Source organism: Lucilia cuprina, chromosome 5 (genome assembly GCF_022045245.1).
Source record: "Lucilia cuprina isolate Lc7/37 chromosome 5, ASM2204524v1, whole genome shotgun sequence".
NCBI classification, from domain to species: Eukaryota; Metazoa; Arthropoda; class Insecta; order Diptera; family Calliphoridae; genus Lucilia; species Lucilia cuprina.
In genome coordinates, this window is record NC_060953.1 from 4710902 (window position 1) to 4729562 (window position 18661).

Sequence of the window (18661 nt, forward strand, 5' to 3'; positions counted from 1 at the left end):
TAGACTAGACTATAGACTAGACTATAGACTAGACTATAGACTAGACTATAGACTAGACTATAGACTAGACTATAGACTAGACTATAGGCTAGACTATAGACTAGACTTGACTAGTTAGTTAACTTTTAACTAAGCAAGCGATTTGTAATGTTTTATTTAGAAATTTTTGTGTCGAAAAAATATCATCTGGCATCCCTGCTCCTAACATTACATGTTTAATTGATTTATTGAATTTTCAGTGATCGCGTTCCTCTCTCTATCTCCCTCTCTCCTACCATTGCTGTTCAACATACTCCTCTGTTTTATTACTTTTAATACAGTGCGGGGGGTTTTGTGTTTGGAGTGTGCGTGTGTGTTGGTGTGTGTCTGAAATATTTTTCTCCAACTTTCGTATTTGTGATTGTTTTAATAAAAGCCGCCAAAATTGGTCGTCTTACGAAAACTTCATTTGTTTTAAGTGACCTCAGGGTGAGTAGTAAAACAAAATTTAGATTTTAAAAAAACATTTTATTTTATAAAAAAATTGTTTTTATACAATTTGAAAGTTTGTTCAAGGATTTGAAATATATTAGAGAAACAAAAACAAATATATATAGAGCAATGATAGAAAAAAAATTAAAAAGTCTATAGGAAATGTTGCTGTATTTGTATATTAGTTAAAAACCTTCGCAAAAGACATTTAAAGGTCTAAGGCATTAACTTTTTTTAACAAATTTTTAAAATAAATTAATTCGTAATGTCAATTAATTGACAATATTTTCCATTAACTATAGAGTAGACTAGACCATATGTCCGTGCTACACAGTAGTCTATAGTTTAGACTATAGAACAGACTAGTATACAGTATAGAGTAGACTGTAGAACGTACTATAAGTCATGACGATGGAGCAGACTATAGTTCGGATTATATAGGAGGCCGTAGTCCATATTACAAAGCCAACTATATAGTCTAAAGAATAGACTAGATTATACTACTATTGTCTTGAATGTAGACTAGACTATAGTCTAGACTGTAGACTAGACTATAGTCTAGACTGTAGACTAGACTATAGTCTAGACTGTAGACTAGACTATAGTCTCGACTGTAGACTAGACTATAGTCTCGACTGTAGACTAGACTATAGTCTCGACTGTAGACTAGACTATAGTCTGGACTGTAGACTAGACTATAGTCTGTACCGTAGACTAGACTATAGTCTGGACCGTAGACTAGAATGTAGTCTAGACTGTAGACTAGAATGTAGTCTAGACTGTAGACTAGAATACATTCCCGACAATAAACAAGGCTATGATCTACATTGTAGACTAGAATGAAGTCCTGATTATAGACTATAGTCTAGACTGTAGACTAGAATATAGTCCAGACTATAGACAACAGACTAGATTATAATCCAGATTAAAGACTAGACTGTATAAAAGTTTAGACTATATTCTGAACTATATTCTAGTCTAAAGACTAGTTTACTTGCGTAGACTGTAGGCTAATGTGGTCTAGACTGTAGACTAGAATTTAGTACAGATTATATACTAGAATGTAGTCCAGAATATAGACAACAGACTAGATTATAATCCAGATTAAAGACTAGACTGTACAACATTTTATACTTTAGTCTGGACTATATTCTACTCTAAAGACTAGTTTATTGTCCGGATTTTTGAACTATAGTCTAGTCTGTAGTATAATCTATAGTGTGGCTTATATAGCGGACTACAGACCAGATTTTAGAGCTGAATAGCGTTTGACCTATATTCTCGCTATTGTCTGGACTATATTCTAGTCTAAGGAGTAGTATATTGTATGGACTTCAGGACTGTAGTCTAGTTTATAGTATAATCTATAGTGTGGCCTATAGAGCGGACTACAGACCAGACTATAGAGCTGAATAGCGTCTGGCCTACATTCCAGTCTATAGTTTAGTTTAGTAAGTATATAAACTACTCTATGGGACTTCAATTCAGATTATAAACTAGACCATAGTCTAGAATATGAAGCAGACTATAGTTCAGAACACAGTTTGTTTTCCGACCAATTTGGAAATTTTCAAGGGAAGGCAAAATACTGATATTTCCTATTCCAATCACAAAGGGAAAATACAATTCTAAAGAAATTCCTTTTGCTAACATATTAATGAAAGTAAAATGACTAATTGTCTTTTGAAATCTATAACCATTTTGGGAATTTCTAACTTTCGCTTAAGATCGATTTCATTTAATTGAAAAAATATTCTTGTTTTTGCTATTATAAGTATTTTGCTTTTTTTATTAAGAATAATTTAATAATTTATGGCGATTATTATTGACTGTCAAGTGTCAAATGTAAGTGGATATTTAATTAATTATAAAAGATTTTTTGAAGGAGTTTTTTGCTATTTTTTGCTATTTTGGAAATAATTATAATTTTCAAAATATTATCTAGTTTTAGAATATAATTATATTAATTAGTGACAAGTCTTTTGTTTATCAAAAATTTCATTTAAAATTTGTTGCGAATTCAGGGTAAATATTACAAAGTTTTTATTTAATTAATATAAACAATTGTTAGTTTAACCATGAAAAAAGTTAAGTTTGAGAAGTTTTTCTTAATGGTTGAAAAATAAAGTTTTTGTTAAGACTTTGAAAAAACAGTGTGGTTAACTTAGAAAAATATTCCTTTCAATTTAAAAGATTTTAAACACTATTATTACAACATGTAATTATCTTTCTGTTTTCGCGCTCTCTCTCTCTCTCTCTCCGTATCACTCTCTTTTACAATCATAACTACACAAAGCTTTTTAAGCATGCGCAAATATTATTTAATAGAAATCTAAATAAATTGAAACTAAAAGTATTTTTTCAAGTAAAAATGCTAAGTTTACCTATTAAGTAATATGATGAATTGTGGGCTTTTTTACTAACAAAACTGTATAGACCAAAATTACAAAAAAAAGCTCTTGTCTACTCAAACTCAACAAGTATTTATAGCTTGGAATGTGGGTCATGGTTAAATGTACTTAATGTTTTTTTTATACTATACACTTTGTAGCAATTCAACTACTTATTTAAACTGGCATAAACTGGCTCAAACTAAATCAAACAAAAGTTATTTTGTTAGAAATATTACAAACAAATTTTACAAATTTTTTTAAAAAAAATATATATATTTTCTCTTTGATTCCCAGCTTAACAATTACTTCTTTTTTTAAGCCGTGCTTTTTAGCTTTATTTTTCTTTTAAGCTCGTTGTGGGTTGTTTCATCTTATAAATTCTTAAGAAAAAAACAAAATTAACACCTGTTTAAATTTGAAATTTAAACAATAAATTATTAAACTTGTAAACAAATGTTTGCCTCTCCCCCTTTTTTATTTTTTATTTATGCCTTAAAATATTTAAACAATCAAATTCATTGACTTTAGCAATATGTTTCTTGGTACTTAACAAATTTAAGAAAATAATTAACAAAAAAAAAAACACAAAATCAAGACAAGCATTTTGAACATTAAAAAATATTGTCAAGAGATTAATAAAAAGCCTCTATCAGCTAAATAAATTTGGGAATTACATGAAAACAATTTTATACCAAAAAAAAAACTGCAACACAATGGGCCGAGATTGTTTAAACAAATATTTAAGCAAACGTTTGAAGTTTTCGCCAAAAACATGTCTATAGTCTGAACTATAGATCAGTCTATAATCATGACTATAGATCAGTCTATCTTGATTCTAGATTGGTCTATAGTCTTTACTATAGATCAGTCTCTAGTTTTGACTTTAGATCACTCTAAAAAAAAAAAACTGCAACACAATGGGCCGAGATTTTTTAAACAAATATTTAAGCAAACGTTTGAAGTTTTCGCCAAAAACAAGTCTATAGTCTGAACTATAGATCAGTCTATAATCATGACTATAGATCAGTCTATCTTGATTCTAGATTGGTCTATAGTCTTTACTATAGATCAGTCTCTAGTTTTGACTTTAGATCACTCTATAGTCTTGACTATAGATTACTCTATAGACTTGACTATAGATCAGTCTATATACTTGATTATAGATCAGTCTATAGACTTGATTATAGATCAGTCTATAGTCTTGACTATAGATCAATCTATAGTCTTAACAAAAGATCAGTCTATTGTCTTTACTAAAGATCAGTCTACAGTCTTGACTATAGATCAGTCTACAGTCTTGACTATAGATCAGTCTATAGTCTTGACTATAGATCAATCTATAGTCTTAACTAAAGATCAGTCTACAGTCTTGACTATAGATCAGTCTATAGTCTTGACTATAGATCAGTCCATAGTCTTGACTATAGATAAGTCTATAGTATTGACTATAGATCAGTCTATAGTCTTGACTATAAATCAGTCTATAGTTTTGACTATAGATCAATCTATAGTCTTGACTATAGATCAGACTATAGTCCATACTATAGATCAGTCTATAGTCTTTACTATAGATCAGTCTATAGTCTTAACTATAGATCAGTCTATAGTCTTGACTATAAATCAGTCTATAGTCTAGACTACAGATCATTCTATAGTCTTGACTATATATCAGTCTTTAATCTTGTCTATAGATCAGTCTATAGTCTTGACTATAGTCTACACTATATTCGAGACTATAGACTGATCTAAAGTCTTCAGACTCTACTATATATATCAGTCTATATACTTAACTATAGATCAGTCTTTAGTCTTGACGACAGTTTTGACTAGTTTTTAGTCTAGCTTATACTATATTTTATAGTCTGGTTTATAGTCAAGTTCAAAGACTGGTCTATAGTTTAGTCTTCTCTATAGTCTAGTCTAAAGTGTAGTGTAGTCAATAGTCTAGTCTTTAGTCTTGTCTGTAGCCTACTTTATAGTCTACTTTATTACCTATAGTCTACACTTTAGTCTATTCTATAGCCCAGTCTATAGTTTTGTTTAGAGTCTAGCATTTACTCTAGTCTCTTCTATAGTATTGTCTATAGTCTAGTCTATTTTGTAGTCTATAGTCTAGTCTATATTCTAGTCTATAGTCTAGTATATATTCTAAGATATAGTCTAGTCTTTAGTCTACTCTATAGACTATAGTCTAGTCTACTCTATAGACTATGGTCTAGTCTATAGTTTAGTCTAAGTCAAAGTCTAGTCTATAGTCTGGTTTATAATCTAGTTTATAGTATAGTGTATAAAATAGTCTTAAATGAAGTCTATAATTGAGTCTATTGTATAGTCAGCAGTCTAATGTTGATAGTTTAATCTGTAGTCCAGCCTATAGTCTAGTATAATATTCTTAAAAATCATTTAAAAATTATAAATATTTTTAAAAATCATTTAAAAATTATAAATATTAAAAAAAAAATTAATAAAATTATTTTTAATTTCATCAGAATTTTATGACTAATTCATTAAAAAACGTCATCTGAAATTAGTAATTAAATAACTTTCAGTTTTTTAGAAACAAACTAATGAAATTTTTAACAAAATATTTCTCATAATTTATTAAATAGAATTAACTAATGTCATATTTTATTCCCACACTTTAACAAAAACAAATTAAAATAAAATATTCTCATCAGAAGAAAAAAAATTGTTGTAATTCGTATGTAAATTAATGCAAAAAAAAATTGAAGAAAAATCTAGAAAATTTATTTAAATCATTAAAACCATGTCTAGAGATCAATCTTTAACTCAGCCTGGTTGTTGTTGAAAAATAATTAAAATTTGTATTTATTATTCATTCTATTGTAACTCACATGAGCTATTAAATTTATAGTCTATTATTCTATTAAGTATTATTTAATGTTTTTTATTTTTTCTATAGAAACGAAAATTTATTTCAAGTAATTTCATTTTAATTTCAAATCTTTATTTGAACAAAATAAAAAAAATAGACAATTACCTTAAAACTGATCAAGGTAATGGCGGGGGTTTCTAAGGGAAATAAATTTTGATTTATTTTATAACAGTCATCATCAATATGTCCCTCAATAATATGTTTTACATTCGATTTTGTTGTTTATTTGATTTACTGTTTAAATTAAATGCTCTATTAATAAATAGTGATTTCTGGTTTCATTTGTTAACAATTTTATAGGAAATCAAATTAGATTTAATATTTTTTTTGTATTAATTACCAACATAAACATGATTTATAACAGTTTTGAACTATAGTCGAGTCGATAAACTGAACTATACTCCATTTATAATTTGGACAACGCTGTAGCTTATACTTTGTCTGAAACATAGTTCCGTCTTGTCTGGACTATAGTCAGGACTTTTGTCTATAGTCTGGACTATAATCTATAGTCTAGACTATAGTTTATGGTCTGAGCAATAGTATCTAGTCTGGACTATAGTCTATAGTCTGGATTATAGTCTATAGCGTAGACTATATAGTCTATAGTCTGGACTATAGTCTATAGTCTGGACTATAGTCTATAGTCTGGACTATAGTCTATAGTCTGGACCATAGTCTATAGTCTGGACTATAGTCTATAGTCAGGACTATAGTCTATAGTCTGAACTATAGTCTATAGTCTGGACTATAGTATATAGTGTGAACTGTAGTCTGGACGATAGCTATAGTCTGGACTGTAGTCTAAGCTATAGTCAGGACTATTGTCTATGGTCTGGACTAGACTATAGTTTATGGTCTGGGCAATAGTCTAAAGTCTGTACTATAGTCTGCACTATAGTCTGGACTATAGTCTATAGTCAGGACTATAGTCTATAGTCTGGACTATAGTCTATAGTCTGGACTATAGTCTATAGTCTGGACTATAGTCTGTACTATAGTCTGGACTATAGTCTGTACTATAGTCTGGACTATAGTCTGTACTATAGTCTGCACTATAGTCTGGACTATAGTCTATAGTCTGGATTATAGTCTGTAGTCTGGACTATAGTCTATAGTCTGCACTATAGTCTATGGTCTGGTCTATAGTCTGGACTATAGTCTATAGTCTGGATTACAGTCTATAATCTGGATTTTAGTCTATAGTCTGGATTATAGTCTATTGTCTGGACTATAGTCTATAGTCTGGACTATAGCCTACAGATTGGACTATAGTGTAAATTATGCACTAGAGTCTTTAGTCTGAAATATATAATCTTTAGACTGGACTATTTTCTATAGTCGTGACTATTGTCTATAACCTAGTAAGCTCCCTTAAGTCTGGATTATAGTTTAGTTTACAGTTTGAGCTATAGTTTACTATATAGACCAGACTATGGACTAAATATTAAATTTAAATGAAAAAATATCAATATCTAACAATATGTTTATATCTTTCTAGGACGACGACATGGGTTTCGGTTCACGCATGGACTGCTGCGGGCAGTTTGTCAAATACAGTTTATTCGTTTCGAATTTTATTATATTTGTAAGTCCATTGCTGTTTTTTTAACCAATTTTAACAATTAAATATTTTAATAAATTTAATTTCTTAAGGTGGGCGGTGCTACTGTTTTCTGCTTAAGTTTATGGACCTTGGTTGATCGTAGTTTTATGAATGAGTTATTGGGTACAAATCTATTTTCGGGAGCCGTTTATGTTCTACTCGTTACCTCGGTGGCCATATGTTTGTTATCGTTTTTGGGTTGTGTGGGAGCGGGCAAAGAGGTTAAGTGTCTGCTGTTAACGGTAAGTTGAAAAATAATTAATCAAAATCGTTATTATATATATTATATATAACTTTTTGTCTGTTATTTCTTTAGTACTTTATCATTGTGGCTCTGGTGTTTGTGACCATGTTAATCGGCGGTATTTTAGGCTATGTATTTCGGGAAAGGGTTCAGCAGACCATGCGACAGGTTTGACCCATTAAATTTTATATTTTTTATATATTATTCCGTTCTTTTTCCATTCCTAGGAAATGCGTTCCTCTATGGCTTTATATGGCAGTCGTCGTGACATTACCCAGGCCTGGGATCAAACTCAAGAACGTCTCCAATGCTGTGGTGTTGACACCTGGCATGATTGGAATCGTTTTGGTCCCATACCCGAGTCATGTTGTCAGGAAATCTTTGGTGGTCAACGTAAGGAGTGTACTATATTCCCTACTATAACGAATCTATATAGCCAAGGATGTTTGTACGTTACCTCGAATTACATCAGAGATCATGCGGCCATTATAGGAGGTACCTCTATAGCGGTGGCTATAATAATGGTAAGTTGGCGTATTAGGTCAATACAGAGAGTATGGGGATTATATTTTTATTTGTTTCTTTTTTTCCAGATCTTTGGCATGGTCTTTTCTTGTCTTCTATTTAACATGATTGAATAGTCAAGATTTAAGTATTTTTTTGTTCTTATGTATTACGCTCTTTCTTTATGTTAAATTTTTTGGTAAAAAATATTTTTAAATTTGTAAAAAAATATGAAATTTATTATCTATATAAAATAGTTTATAAAATGTAAGACAGGTAATGCTAAAAGAGAGCATTGGCTATATTTAAAGGCAGACTATAGACAAGGCTATAGTTCAGACTATTGATATAGTTGAGGCTATATAGAAGACTAAAGTCAAGATTAAAAATAAGGCTATACATTAGCTAAAGTTGGCATACTACTATATGCATAAGACTATTGTCAAGACTAATTAGACTTGTTAATAGTCCAGACTATGACCTTACCTAGTCCGAACTATAGTCGTGTATATAATTCAGACTATAACTTTCTATGGTTCCGACAATAGACTTTTCTATAGCCCAAACTATAGTCTTAGTCCAGACTATAGTCACCGTCTTGTCTTTAATCCAGACTATAGACTTTTCTATGGTCCAGACAATAGACTTTTCTATAGTCCAGTCTATAGACCTTTCTATAATCCAGACTATAGACTATTCTATAGTCCAGACTATAGACTATTATAGAATTCGGACTATTCTATAGTTCACACTATAGACTATTCTATAGTCAAGACTACAGACTATTGTATAGTTCAGCCTATAGACTTTTCTATAGTTCAGATTATATACTTTTCTATAGCTTGGACCTTGAACTATTCCGACTATAGACTATGTTATAGTCCATACCATAGGCCATAGGCAACAGTGCCGGTAATGGACTAGACTGTACTATACTATAGACTAGACTATAGACTAGACTATAGACTATACTATAGACTAGACTATAGACTAGACTATAGACTAGACTATAGACTATACTATAGACTAGACTATAGACTAGACTATAGACTAGACTATAGACTAGACTATAGACTAGACTATAGACTAGACTATAGACTAGACTATAGACTAGACTATAGACTAGACTATAGACTAGACTATAGACTAGACTAGACTAGACTATAGACTAGACTATAGACTAGACTATAGACTAGACTATAGACTAGACTATAGACTAGACTATAGACTAGACTATAGACTAGACTATAGACTAGACTATAGACTAGACTATAGACTAGACTATAGACTAGACTATAGACTAGACTATAGACTAGACTATAGACTAGACTATAGACTAGACTATAGACTAGACTATAGACTAGACTATAGACTAGACTATAGACTAGACTATAGACTAGACTATAGACTAGACTATAGACTAGACTATAGACTAGACTATAGACTAGACTATAGACTAGACTATAGACTAGACTATAGACTAGACTATAGACTAGATACTAGACTATAGACTAGACTATAGACTAGACTATAGACTAGACTATAGACTAGACTATAGACTAGACTATAGACTAGACTATAGACTAGACTATAGACTAGACTATAGACTGACTATAGACTAGACTATAGACTAGACTATAGACTAGACTATAGACTAGACTATAGACTAGACTATAGACTAGACTATAGACTAGACTATAGACTAGTGACTAGACTATAGACTAGACTCTATAGACTAGACTATAGACTAGACTATAGACTAGACTATAGACTAGACTATAGACTAGACTATAGACTAGACTATAGACTAGACTATAGACTAGACTATAGACTAGACTATAGACTAGACTATAGACTAGACTATAGACTAGACTATAGACTAGACTATAGACTAGACTATAGACTAGACTATAGACTAGACTATAGACTAGACTATAGACTAGACTATAGACTAGACTATAGACTAGACTATAGACTAGACTATAGACTAGACTATAGACTAGACTATAGACTAGACTATAGACTAGACTATAGACTAGACTATAGACTAGACTATAGACTTAGACTATAGACTAGACTATAGACTAGACTATAGACTAGACTATAGACTAGACTATAGACTAGACTATAGACTAGACTATAGACTAGACTATAGACTAGACTATAGACTAGACTATAGACTAGACTATAGACTAGACTATAGATATAGACTAGACTATAGACTAGACTATAGACTAGACTATAGACTAGACTATAGCCTAGACTATAGACTAGGCTATAGACTAGACTATAGACTAGACTATAAACTAGACTATGGACTAGACTATACACTAGACTATACACTAGACTATACACTAGACTATACACTAGACTATACACTAGACTATAGACTAGACTAGACTATATACTAGATTATAGACTAGACTATAGACCAGACTATAGACTAGACTATAGACTAGACTATAGACTAGACTAGACTATAGATTAGATATTAGACTGGACTAGTCTATTATAGACTACAGAGGGACAATGGACTAGAATATAGACTAGACTATAGACTAAACTATATACAAGACTATAGACTACACTATATACTAGACTATAGACTAATCAATATACTATACTATAAACTAGACTGTAGAATACGCTATGGAAAGACTTTGGGTCAGACTATAGACTAGACTTGTCTGCTTTTTAAAAACTACTTAGTTCACCCCTTACCTGTCTTGCTAATTGTCACATTATGTTTAAATCGTATTAATTTCCAAAAAAATTATTCATATTTGTTGTTTAAAATTTATTCCTTAAAAAGAGCCTATAACTTCACAAAAATCACTGTAAATTCTTGCAAAAAAAACTGGAATTTTTTTTACAAAATTATATTAAAGTATTATGCATAATTTGTTCATATATATTATTAAGTTGTCATTTGTTCTAAAAATATTATGTTTTTTTTCACTTACACATATATACATATTTATAGTAGATATAATTTATTTGTTATATCGTCTAAGTAAAAGATTTTGTTAATTTTTTTTCTGCATGTCCTGTTTGCTTTTCAAAATTAAAAATTCATTTTCATCGAAAAATTGTTTAAATATTTTTATAAAATTTAAAATAAAAAAATAATTGTTTTTAATATTAAGTTTTAAGTTAAGAAATTCAAAAAAATAGTTTTTAATATAAATTGTTATTTTAAAAATAAAAAAAAAACAAATTTCTTTAAAGAAAAATTTTTTAAAACCAATTTTATTTAAAACAAAAAATTTAAATAAAAAATATCACATTTTTTTGGAAAAATTCAATACAAAATTTTTAGAAAATTAAATTTAAAATAAATGTTAAAAGTAAAATATTACAGGTAATGCCAGTAATGTGAGCCGCTTTTGAGATGTTGGGGGTATCATACCACCATTGCCAATTGCCCTGAAATCTTAAAGGATTACAGCCAGCATCCGGGAAGGGTACTCTAGCGCTAGGTGTTAAGCCCAAGCTATACTCCTTGACTTCTTGAGCCAATATTTCCACTTGTAAAGGATATAAATTGGCCAGATTATAACGTTCGCAGGGATCCTTTTCTATATCGAAATAACAAGGGGCCTTGAGGGGTTGACATTTGTATATATCCTTAGTATAATTCTCACTATTTAGGGGACATGTATGAATGGATTGTTTTCTTAAATTTTGGATTAATTGTTTGTTAACAATTTCATTGTTGAGTGTTTGTTGAACCAAAGAATTCAATATATTTTCTTCATAATTTTTACTTAAAGGATCCTTTTCTTCTTGATTGATATCGCCCAGCCAGGTGTCATATTTTCCCTCGAAGGAAGAACCATTAACATATTTAAGATTTCCACGCATATAAGAACTGTAGCCAAAAATATTATCATAAACATGTAAAAGTCTACGGGGTTGGGGTTCTTGAGCCTCACTTAAAGCGGACCAAAGATTAATACCATCTAAATTGAGATCTTCAGGTAGAGAAATATTGGCCGCAGCCGCCAAGGTAGGCAGCCAATCAATAGCATGTGTTACTTGATTACTAACATAATTCTTTTGCTTTAGAAGAGGACTCCAGATTAGACCCGCCGAACGTATGCCTCCCTCCCAGGGGGACTCTTTTTGCTGGGGTAAAAGTATTTTGAATAACATTTTTCTAATTAACAGGAATTAGTTGCGACTTACCCCCCTAAAAGGATAATTTGAACCCATATTTCCATGAATACCCACCGTGGGGGCTCCATTATCAGAATATAATAGTATTATAGTATTATCTAAAATACCCTTATCGGCCAAGGCCTTGACCGTCAGACCTACACTTTGATCCAAACGTGATAGCATGGCTGGAATGTAAAAAATTCTCAGCTAATTTCTAAAAATTCTTAAATAAAACCCTTACCCGCATAGGCCCTTCTCTGGGGATCGGAGATGTAATCAAACTTCTCCAGTTCTTCCTCAGGAGCCTCCATGGGATTATCCTCATTACCCGTATGAACCGCTAAATGGCTCATTAGTAAAAATAAAGGCTTTTCGACATTATGATTCCGAATAACATGTACCGCTTCTCGGGTAAATAAATCGGTGGCATAGATGCCCGACAATTCGGGGCAAGGTTCTAAATCTCGACGCATATCCAAACCGGAATAGTTGCGGTTCTATAAACCAAAAAAAAATAGAAGAATAAAACTTCAATTGTATTCCTTGACTTACCAACATCTTTAACGTATGATCATAGTAACCTATATAGCCCGAATAATAACCCAAATGATGTTCAAAACCCCGATATAAAGGTGTCATCTCTTTGCGATAGAAACCCAAATGCCATTTACCCACTAAATAAGTAGAATAGCCAGAATCACGGAATAACTCAGGCATTAGACGTTGATTCAAAGGAAGACCCCAGGGTTCATCGTTGACAATAACAAAATGATGCATACCTTTACCAAAAAAAAAATGGATCAAAATGAACCTTATAAGATCAAAATCTTTCGATATTTGTTCTATATTACCTGTATGTATGGGATACTTCCCAGTTAATAAAGTAGACCTAGAGGGTGTACACAAATTGGGCACATAGTTTCTATTCAATATAATGCCATTATAGGCCAAAGCATCGATGTTGGGCGTTATCACCTGATTGGAGCCATGAAAGCTGACATCGTTGAAACCCTTTAGGTGAGGAGATTTAAATAAGAAAATAGGTTTCATAAACATTTAAACGTTTTTGAATGATTTGTTTACATAATTGCCAAAAAATTCGATGGTTACTTTTTTTAAGTAACCGATTACTTTTAAAAGGTAATCGCTTAAATAAACATAAAAGTTTGTTTAAAATAATTTTTAACACAATTTTATGATAAAAAAATAATTTTTGTAAGTTTTTCGATGGTTACTTTAAAAAGTAATCGATTACTTTCAAAGGAGTAACCGTTCTATTTTATTAAATAAGCTTTTAAAAAAAGCATTGAATATTGTTAAATAAAACAAATTGAAATTTAAAATATAAAATTTTCGAAAATTTTTAATGGTTACTTTATAGAGTAACCATTTAGTTTTAACGAATAATTGTTTATTTTCAATAAAGTAATCATACAAATGAATATATAATTCATGTCTAAAGATAATTTTTAATTGAAAATATTGAAATAATAAAAAAATGTATGGTTACTTTTAAGAGTAACCGATTACTTTTTGCGAATAACCCGATTTTTGCACAAATCTATATGAAATCAATATGAGTTTTTACTTTTTAATAAAAATATGGGATTTTGTTAAAAAAATTTTGATTTAAAAAAAATAATCGGTTACTTTTTTGAAGTAACCGGTTTTTGTTTCAAAAATATGTATAAATATCCATTAAGTTGTTTATTTTGTTAACAAATATGTATTTTTGTTTTAATTATTCGAGATTTTTGAAAAAAGTAATCGGTTACTTTTTATAAGTAACCGGTTTTTTGCACAAATTTTTATAAAAATCCTCGTAGTTTTATATTTCATTAACAAAAATGTGTTTTAATTGGAAAAATTTGCAATTTTAGAGATAAGTAATCGGTTACTTTTTATAAGTAATCGATTACTTTTTATAAATAAGCGGTTTTTTTGCAAAAATTTATTTAAAAATCTTTATACTTTTATATTTTATCAATAAAAAGTTGTATTTATAACAAAAAATTGCAATTTTAGAGAAAAGTAATCGGTTACTTTTTTAAGTAATCGGTTTTTTGTAAGAAATTTTAAAAGCATTAAATGAAATTTTCAATTTTATTTAAGAAACTTGCTACATATTTGAAATATTGCAAATATTTTAAAAAAGTAACCGGTTACTTTTGTTAAATAACCATTTAATTCCAAAATATTGTTATTGAAATTGTTTTTGATTTTAAGGTTTAAAAAGAAAAAGGCAAATTTATTGAATTATTATTAGTTTTTAAAAAAAGTAATCGATTACTTTTAGTTATTAAACCGGTTTTAAGTTATTTTTTTGTTGAACACTATTAAAGCTTTTTTAGATGTAGAAATAAAGCTTTTTACATATACACTTACCATATCATCTATTAAAATAATAACAATATTGGGTTTTTCACTTTGCTGGCGAAGCTTTCTCACTTGTTGATAATCACCACTAAAAGCTGCATCAGCAGCAGCTGCTGCTGCATCAGCTGCTGCTACACAGCATATCGAAGGTGAGTTAAAATATAATATATAACGAAGATAAATTGTTAACAAATAACCATAATAGACATGACGACGCATGGTTGTGGTGATGTTGATGATGATGATGACTATAATACTGTTGACTTTGTATTGTGGTCTCGTCTACAAGTTCAAGTTCATTTAAATGGGGGGTTTTACCACGCACTGATCTGCTTGTTTTTTTTCTGTTATATAAAGAAACCGGTACTATTTGTAGCGTAAAGGACTACAAAACAAAAAATGTCTTTTGATTGTTTTTTTCTCAGAATTTAGAATGAAATCGAACGGGTTTTTGCTTTAAAAAAAGGCAAAAGTTTAGTTTTTTTTATGATTTATTTTTATAAATAAAGGAAATGTACCACAAACTTTAAGAATCTTTATGTTTTTGTTGTGAAATCATGTCAATTGTTAATTTGTTTTAAAAATTATCTATATGATGGCTATTAAACTTCTTTATTTTATAAACTAATTATCAAAAATTTAAAACATGCGTCTGGTTTTTTAGGAGCACTTTATCATGCAAATATTTGAAACCATAAAGATTTCATATGAAAATGGTTCAGTAACCGACTATTTGTTAAACGAAATCTCAAGTTCAAGGTAATTTCCCATAAATTCTAATCCATAATATATATCCCCAACAAATTTACAAAATTTTGTAATTTGCCAAGTTCACACTTCAAAACTTTTTACAGCCTCTAACAATAAAAAAACAATCAATTTCCTCCCTCTAAGTTTTAACCTTCTAAAGATTTTATTGCAACATAACATTGAAGTTTTTCATCTGGAAAACGCCTTTTTTTTCTCTATTAACACATTTTAAGGTTAAGGTTGTTTAAGCCAACAACAAATTCTATTGCAAGTTCTTTAAGCTGATTGATTGATAAGAAGTATAAGCTAAGTCGTGTCCAATAGAATTCACGTTTTTCTAAGATTATTTTCATTAATCTTTAAACAAATTATTTGTTTATAAATTACATTACAATTAAATTACAATTTATATGTTGTTGTATATATAAGACAACAAATGAAAATTATTTTAAATTCGCATAAAAACGGGTCATGATTTTTATGTTCACATACATATAAAGAAACATACTAAAGAATGACGAAATATTTAATTAAAATTGCAAAAATGTAAAAAAACGGAAAATTCCAGAAAAGTAATCGGTTAATTTTTGAAAGTAACCACTCAAAAATGTTATATTTTATAAATATTTTTATAACAAATTTAGTTTAAAGTTAATTTATTAAAGTTTTAAACTTATTTGAACATTTTTGAACAAAAGTAACCGGTTATTTTTAAAAGTAACCATAACGAAATCAAATTTTTCTTTAATATTTTTATAAAAAATTCATTCAGAATTAGTACCCAACAAGTTTTTTACTATTTTCATCATTATTTAACAAAAGTAACCGGTTACTTTTAAGAGCAATCATACAAAAATCAAGTTTTTCTTAAAAATGTTTATAAAAAATTCAGTCAGAATTAGTACCTAACAAGTTTTTTATTGTTTCAATCATTATTTCCCAAAAGTAACCGGTTACTTTTAAAAGTAACCATACAAAAATCAAGTTTTTCTTACAAATTTTTATTAAAAATTCGTTCAGAATTGATACTGAATAACTTTTTTATAAATTTAATCATTATTTGCCAAAAGTAACCGGTTACTTTTAAAAGTAACCATACAAAAATCAAGCTTTTCTTAAATATTTTTATTAAAAATTCATTCAGAATTGATACTTAATAAGTTTTATATTAATTTAATCATTATTTGACAAAAGTAACCGGTTACTTTTAAAAGTAACCGTTTATAAATCAAGTTTTTCTTAAAAATGTTTATTAAAAATTCGTTCAGAGGTGATACTGAATAAGTTTTTTATAAATTTAATCATTATTTGCCAAAAAGTAACCGGTTTCTTTTAAAAGTAACCATACCAAAATCAAGTTTTTCTTAAATATTTTTATTAAAAAATCGTTTAGAGTTAAGACTCAACAAGTTTGTAATTAATTTAATCATTATTTGTTAAAAGTAACCGGTTACTTTTAATAGTAACCACACAAAAATCCTAGTTTTCTTTAATATTTCTATTAAAAATTCGTTCAGACTAAGAAATCAAAAAGTTTTTAACTGTTTTAATCACTATTTGCCAAAAGTAACCGGTTTCTTTTAAAAGTAACCATACCAAAAACCGGATTTTCTTAAACATTTTTATTACAAAATCGTTCAGAATTAAGACTCAACAACTTTTTTCAGTTTTAATTACTATTTGCCAAAAGTAACCGGTTTCTTTTAAAAGTAACCATATCAAAATCTGAGTTTTCTTAAATACTTTTATTAAAAAATCCTTCAGGGTTAAAACGCAACAAGTTTTTTACTGATTTAATCACTATTTGCCAAAAGTAACCGGTTAATTATATACAATATTATGCGATTACTTTAAAAAAGAAGCGATTACTTTTCTAAAATATCCGATTTATTTACAAATGAAAGCTATTTTTATAGTTAAAGGAAATTTCTTTAAAAGAAAATTTAAAAAAATTAGCAATTTTATAACTTTTAAACACAAAGTAACCGATTACTCTTTTAAATAACCTTTAGATTCTAGGGAAAGATTCACATTTTTAGATTTTTTAAACTTAATATGTATGATGTTTAGCCTTTAAAAAAGCTTAATAATTAAATAACAATAAAACGTTACTCCTAAAGTAACCGATTACTTTTTTTTCAAAAATGGCAAAATTACGTTAGTACTTTCGTTGATTAAAGAAAGGTTTTAAAAGGGGTTAAAGTGATGGTTAGTTAAACATTAATCTAATTATTTTTATTTTCACTTTATGTTTTTGGCAATAAAAATAAGTTAAATGTTTTAGTTTTTAATGTTTTAAACATTACTGCATATTTATGTAATTATCAAATGGTTTTATTTTAAAACATTTATTATTATGATATATATTTATCTCACTAAACAAGTTTTTTTTTATTACTAATAGTTTTTGCTTTAGTTTTTGCAAAATAAATGTCAAATGTTTTGTTAAACAATTACTTTATCATCCCCATTAGTCAATTAGTTTGTGGTACAAAATCTCTTTAATTTTTCACAAATACATCAGTTTTAAACATCATTTATTCTTTCTGTTTAAACTTACTTTATCCTTTTTTATATTAATTATTCAAAAATTCTTTAATATTTTGATTAAGAAATCACTTTAACTTTTTTTAATTTTTTTTTCTTGTTAAATTTTTTTACTAAAATCGAAACGATCCTTCTTGGTTGCTTAGCTAACAGCAACTAACTGCTGCTAAACACCAACCCCAACATTTTAACTGTTAAAAACAAATGTTAACATCGGAATAACAGTCTATTCATACAGCAGCCGAAATTGACAGTAATCGATTAACATCAAGCAACAAGTGTTGTTTGTACTGTTGTTAAATAAAATGTTTAACTAAAACAAGTAGTATTGCAAAAACAAAAACAGCAGCAACAACAACAATAACAATAACAATAACAACACACAGCATTAACTAACAGCAATAGGTTTGGAGGGGTAGAGAACAAAATGTAAACAAAACAATGGTTTATGAATGAATAAATGTTTGGTTAAGAAACGAAGAGGAGGAGAGAAGTAATGCGAGATAGTAAATAATAAAGAAATAATAAAGGGTTACAGTGGGCAGAAAGGCAGGAACATTTGGTAAGAATAACTAAATAAGTAAGTAAGTAAGTAAGTAACTAAATAAGTAAGTAAGTAAGGAAGTAAGTAAGTAAGTAAGTAAGTAAGTAAGTAAGTAAGTAAGTAAGTAAGTAAGTAAGTAAGTAAGTAAGTAAGTAAGTAAGTAAGTAAG

General features: G+C 28.9%; 2 protein-coding genes across 2 annotated transcripts; one reads left to right on the forward strand and one right to left on the reverse strand.

The window, feature by feature from the left end:
- The first annotated feature begins 227 nt into the window (after window positions 1-227).
- Window positions 228-8747, forward strand: LOC111681212 (CD151 antigen). Its single transcript, XM_023442951.2, has 6 exons — window positions 228-468; window positions 7262-7348; window positions 7417-7608; window positions 7683-7778; window positions 7838-8134; window positions 8204-8747. Exons 2-6 carry the CDS (start codon window positions 7271-7273, stop codon window positions 8249-8251), a joined length of 711 nt encoding a protein of 236 aa, XP_023298719.1. The 5' UTR covers window positions 228-468; window positions 7262-7270; the 3' UTR covers window positions 8252-8747.
- A 2597-nt stretch (window positions 8748-11344) lies between these two features.
- On the reverse strand, window positions 11345-14996 carry LOC111681211 (arylsulfatase B). The gene is made up of 6 exons (XM_023442950.2): window positions 14661-14996; window positions 13127-13286; window positions 12828-13054; window positions 12517-12772; window positions 12303-12460; window positions 11345-12242 (listed from the first exon to the last, which is right to left on the reverse strand). Exons 1-6 carry the CDS (start codon window positions 14868-14870, stop codon window positions 11430-11432), a joined length of 1824 nt encoding a protein of 607 aa, XP_023298718.2. The 5' UTR covers window positions 14871-14996; the 3' UTR covers window positions 11345-11429.
- Window positions 14997-18661: the final 3665 nt, after the last annotated feature.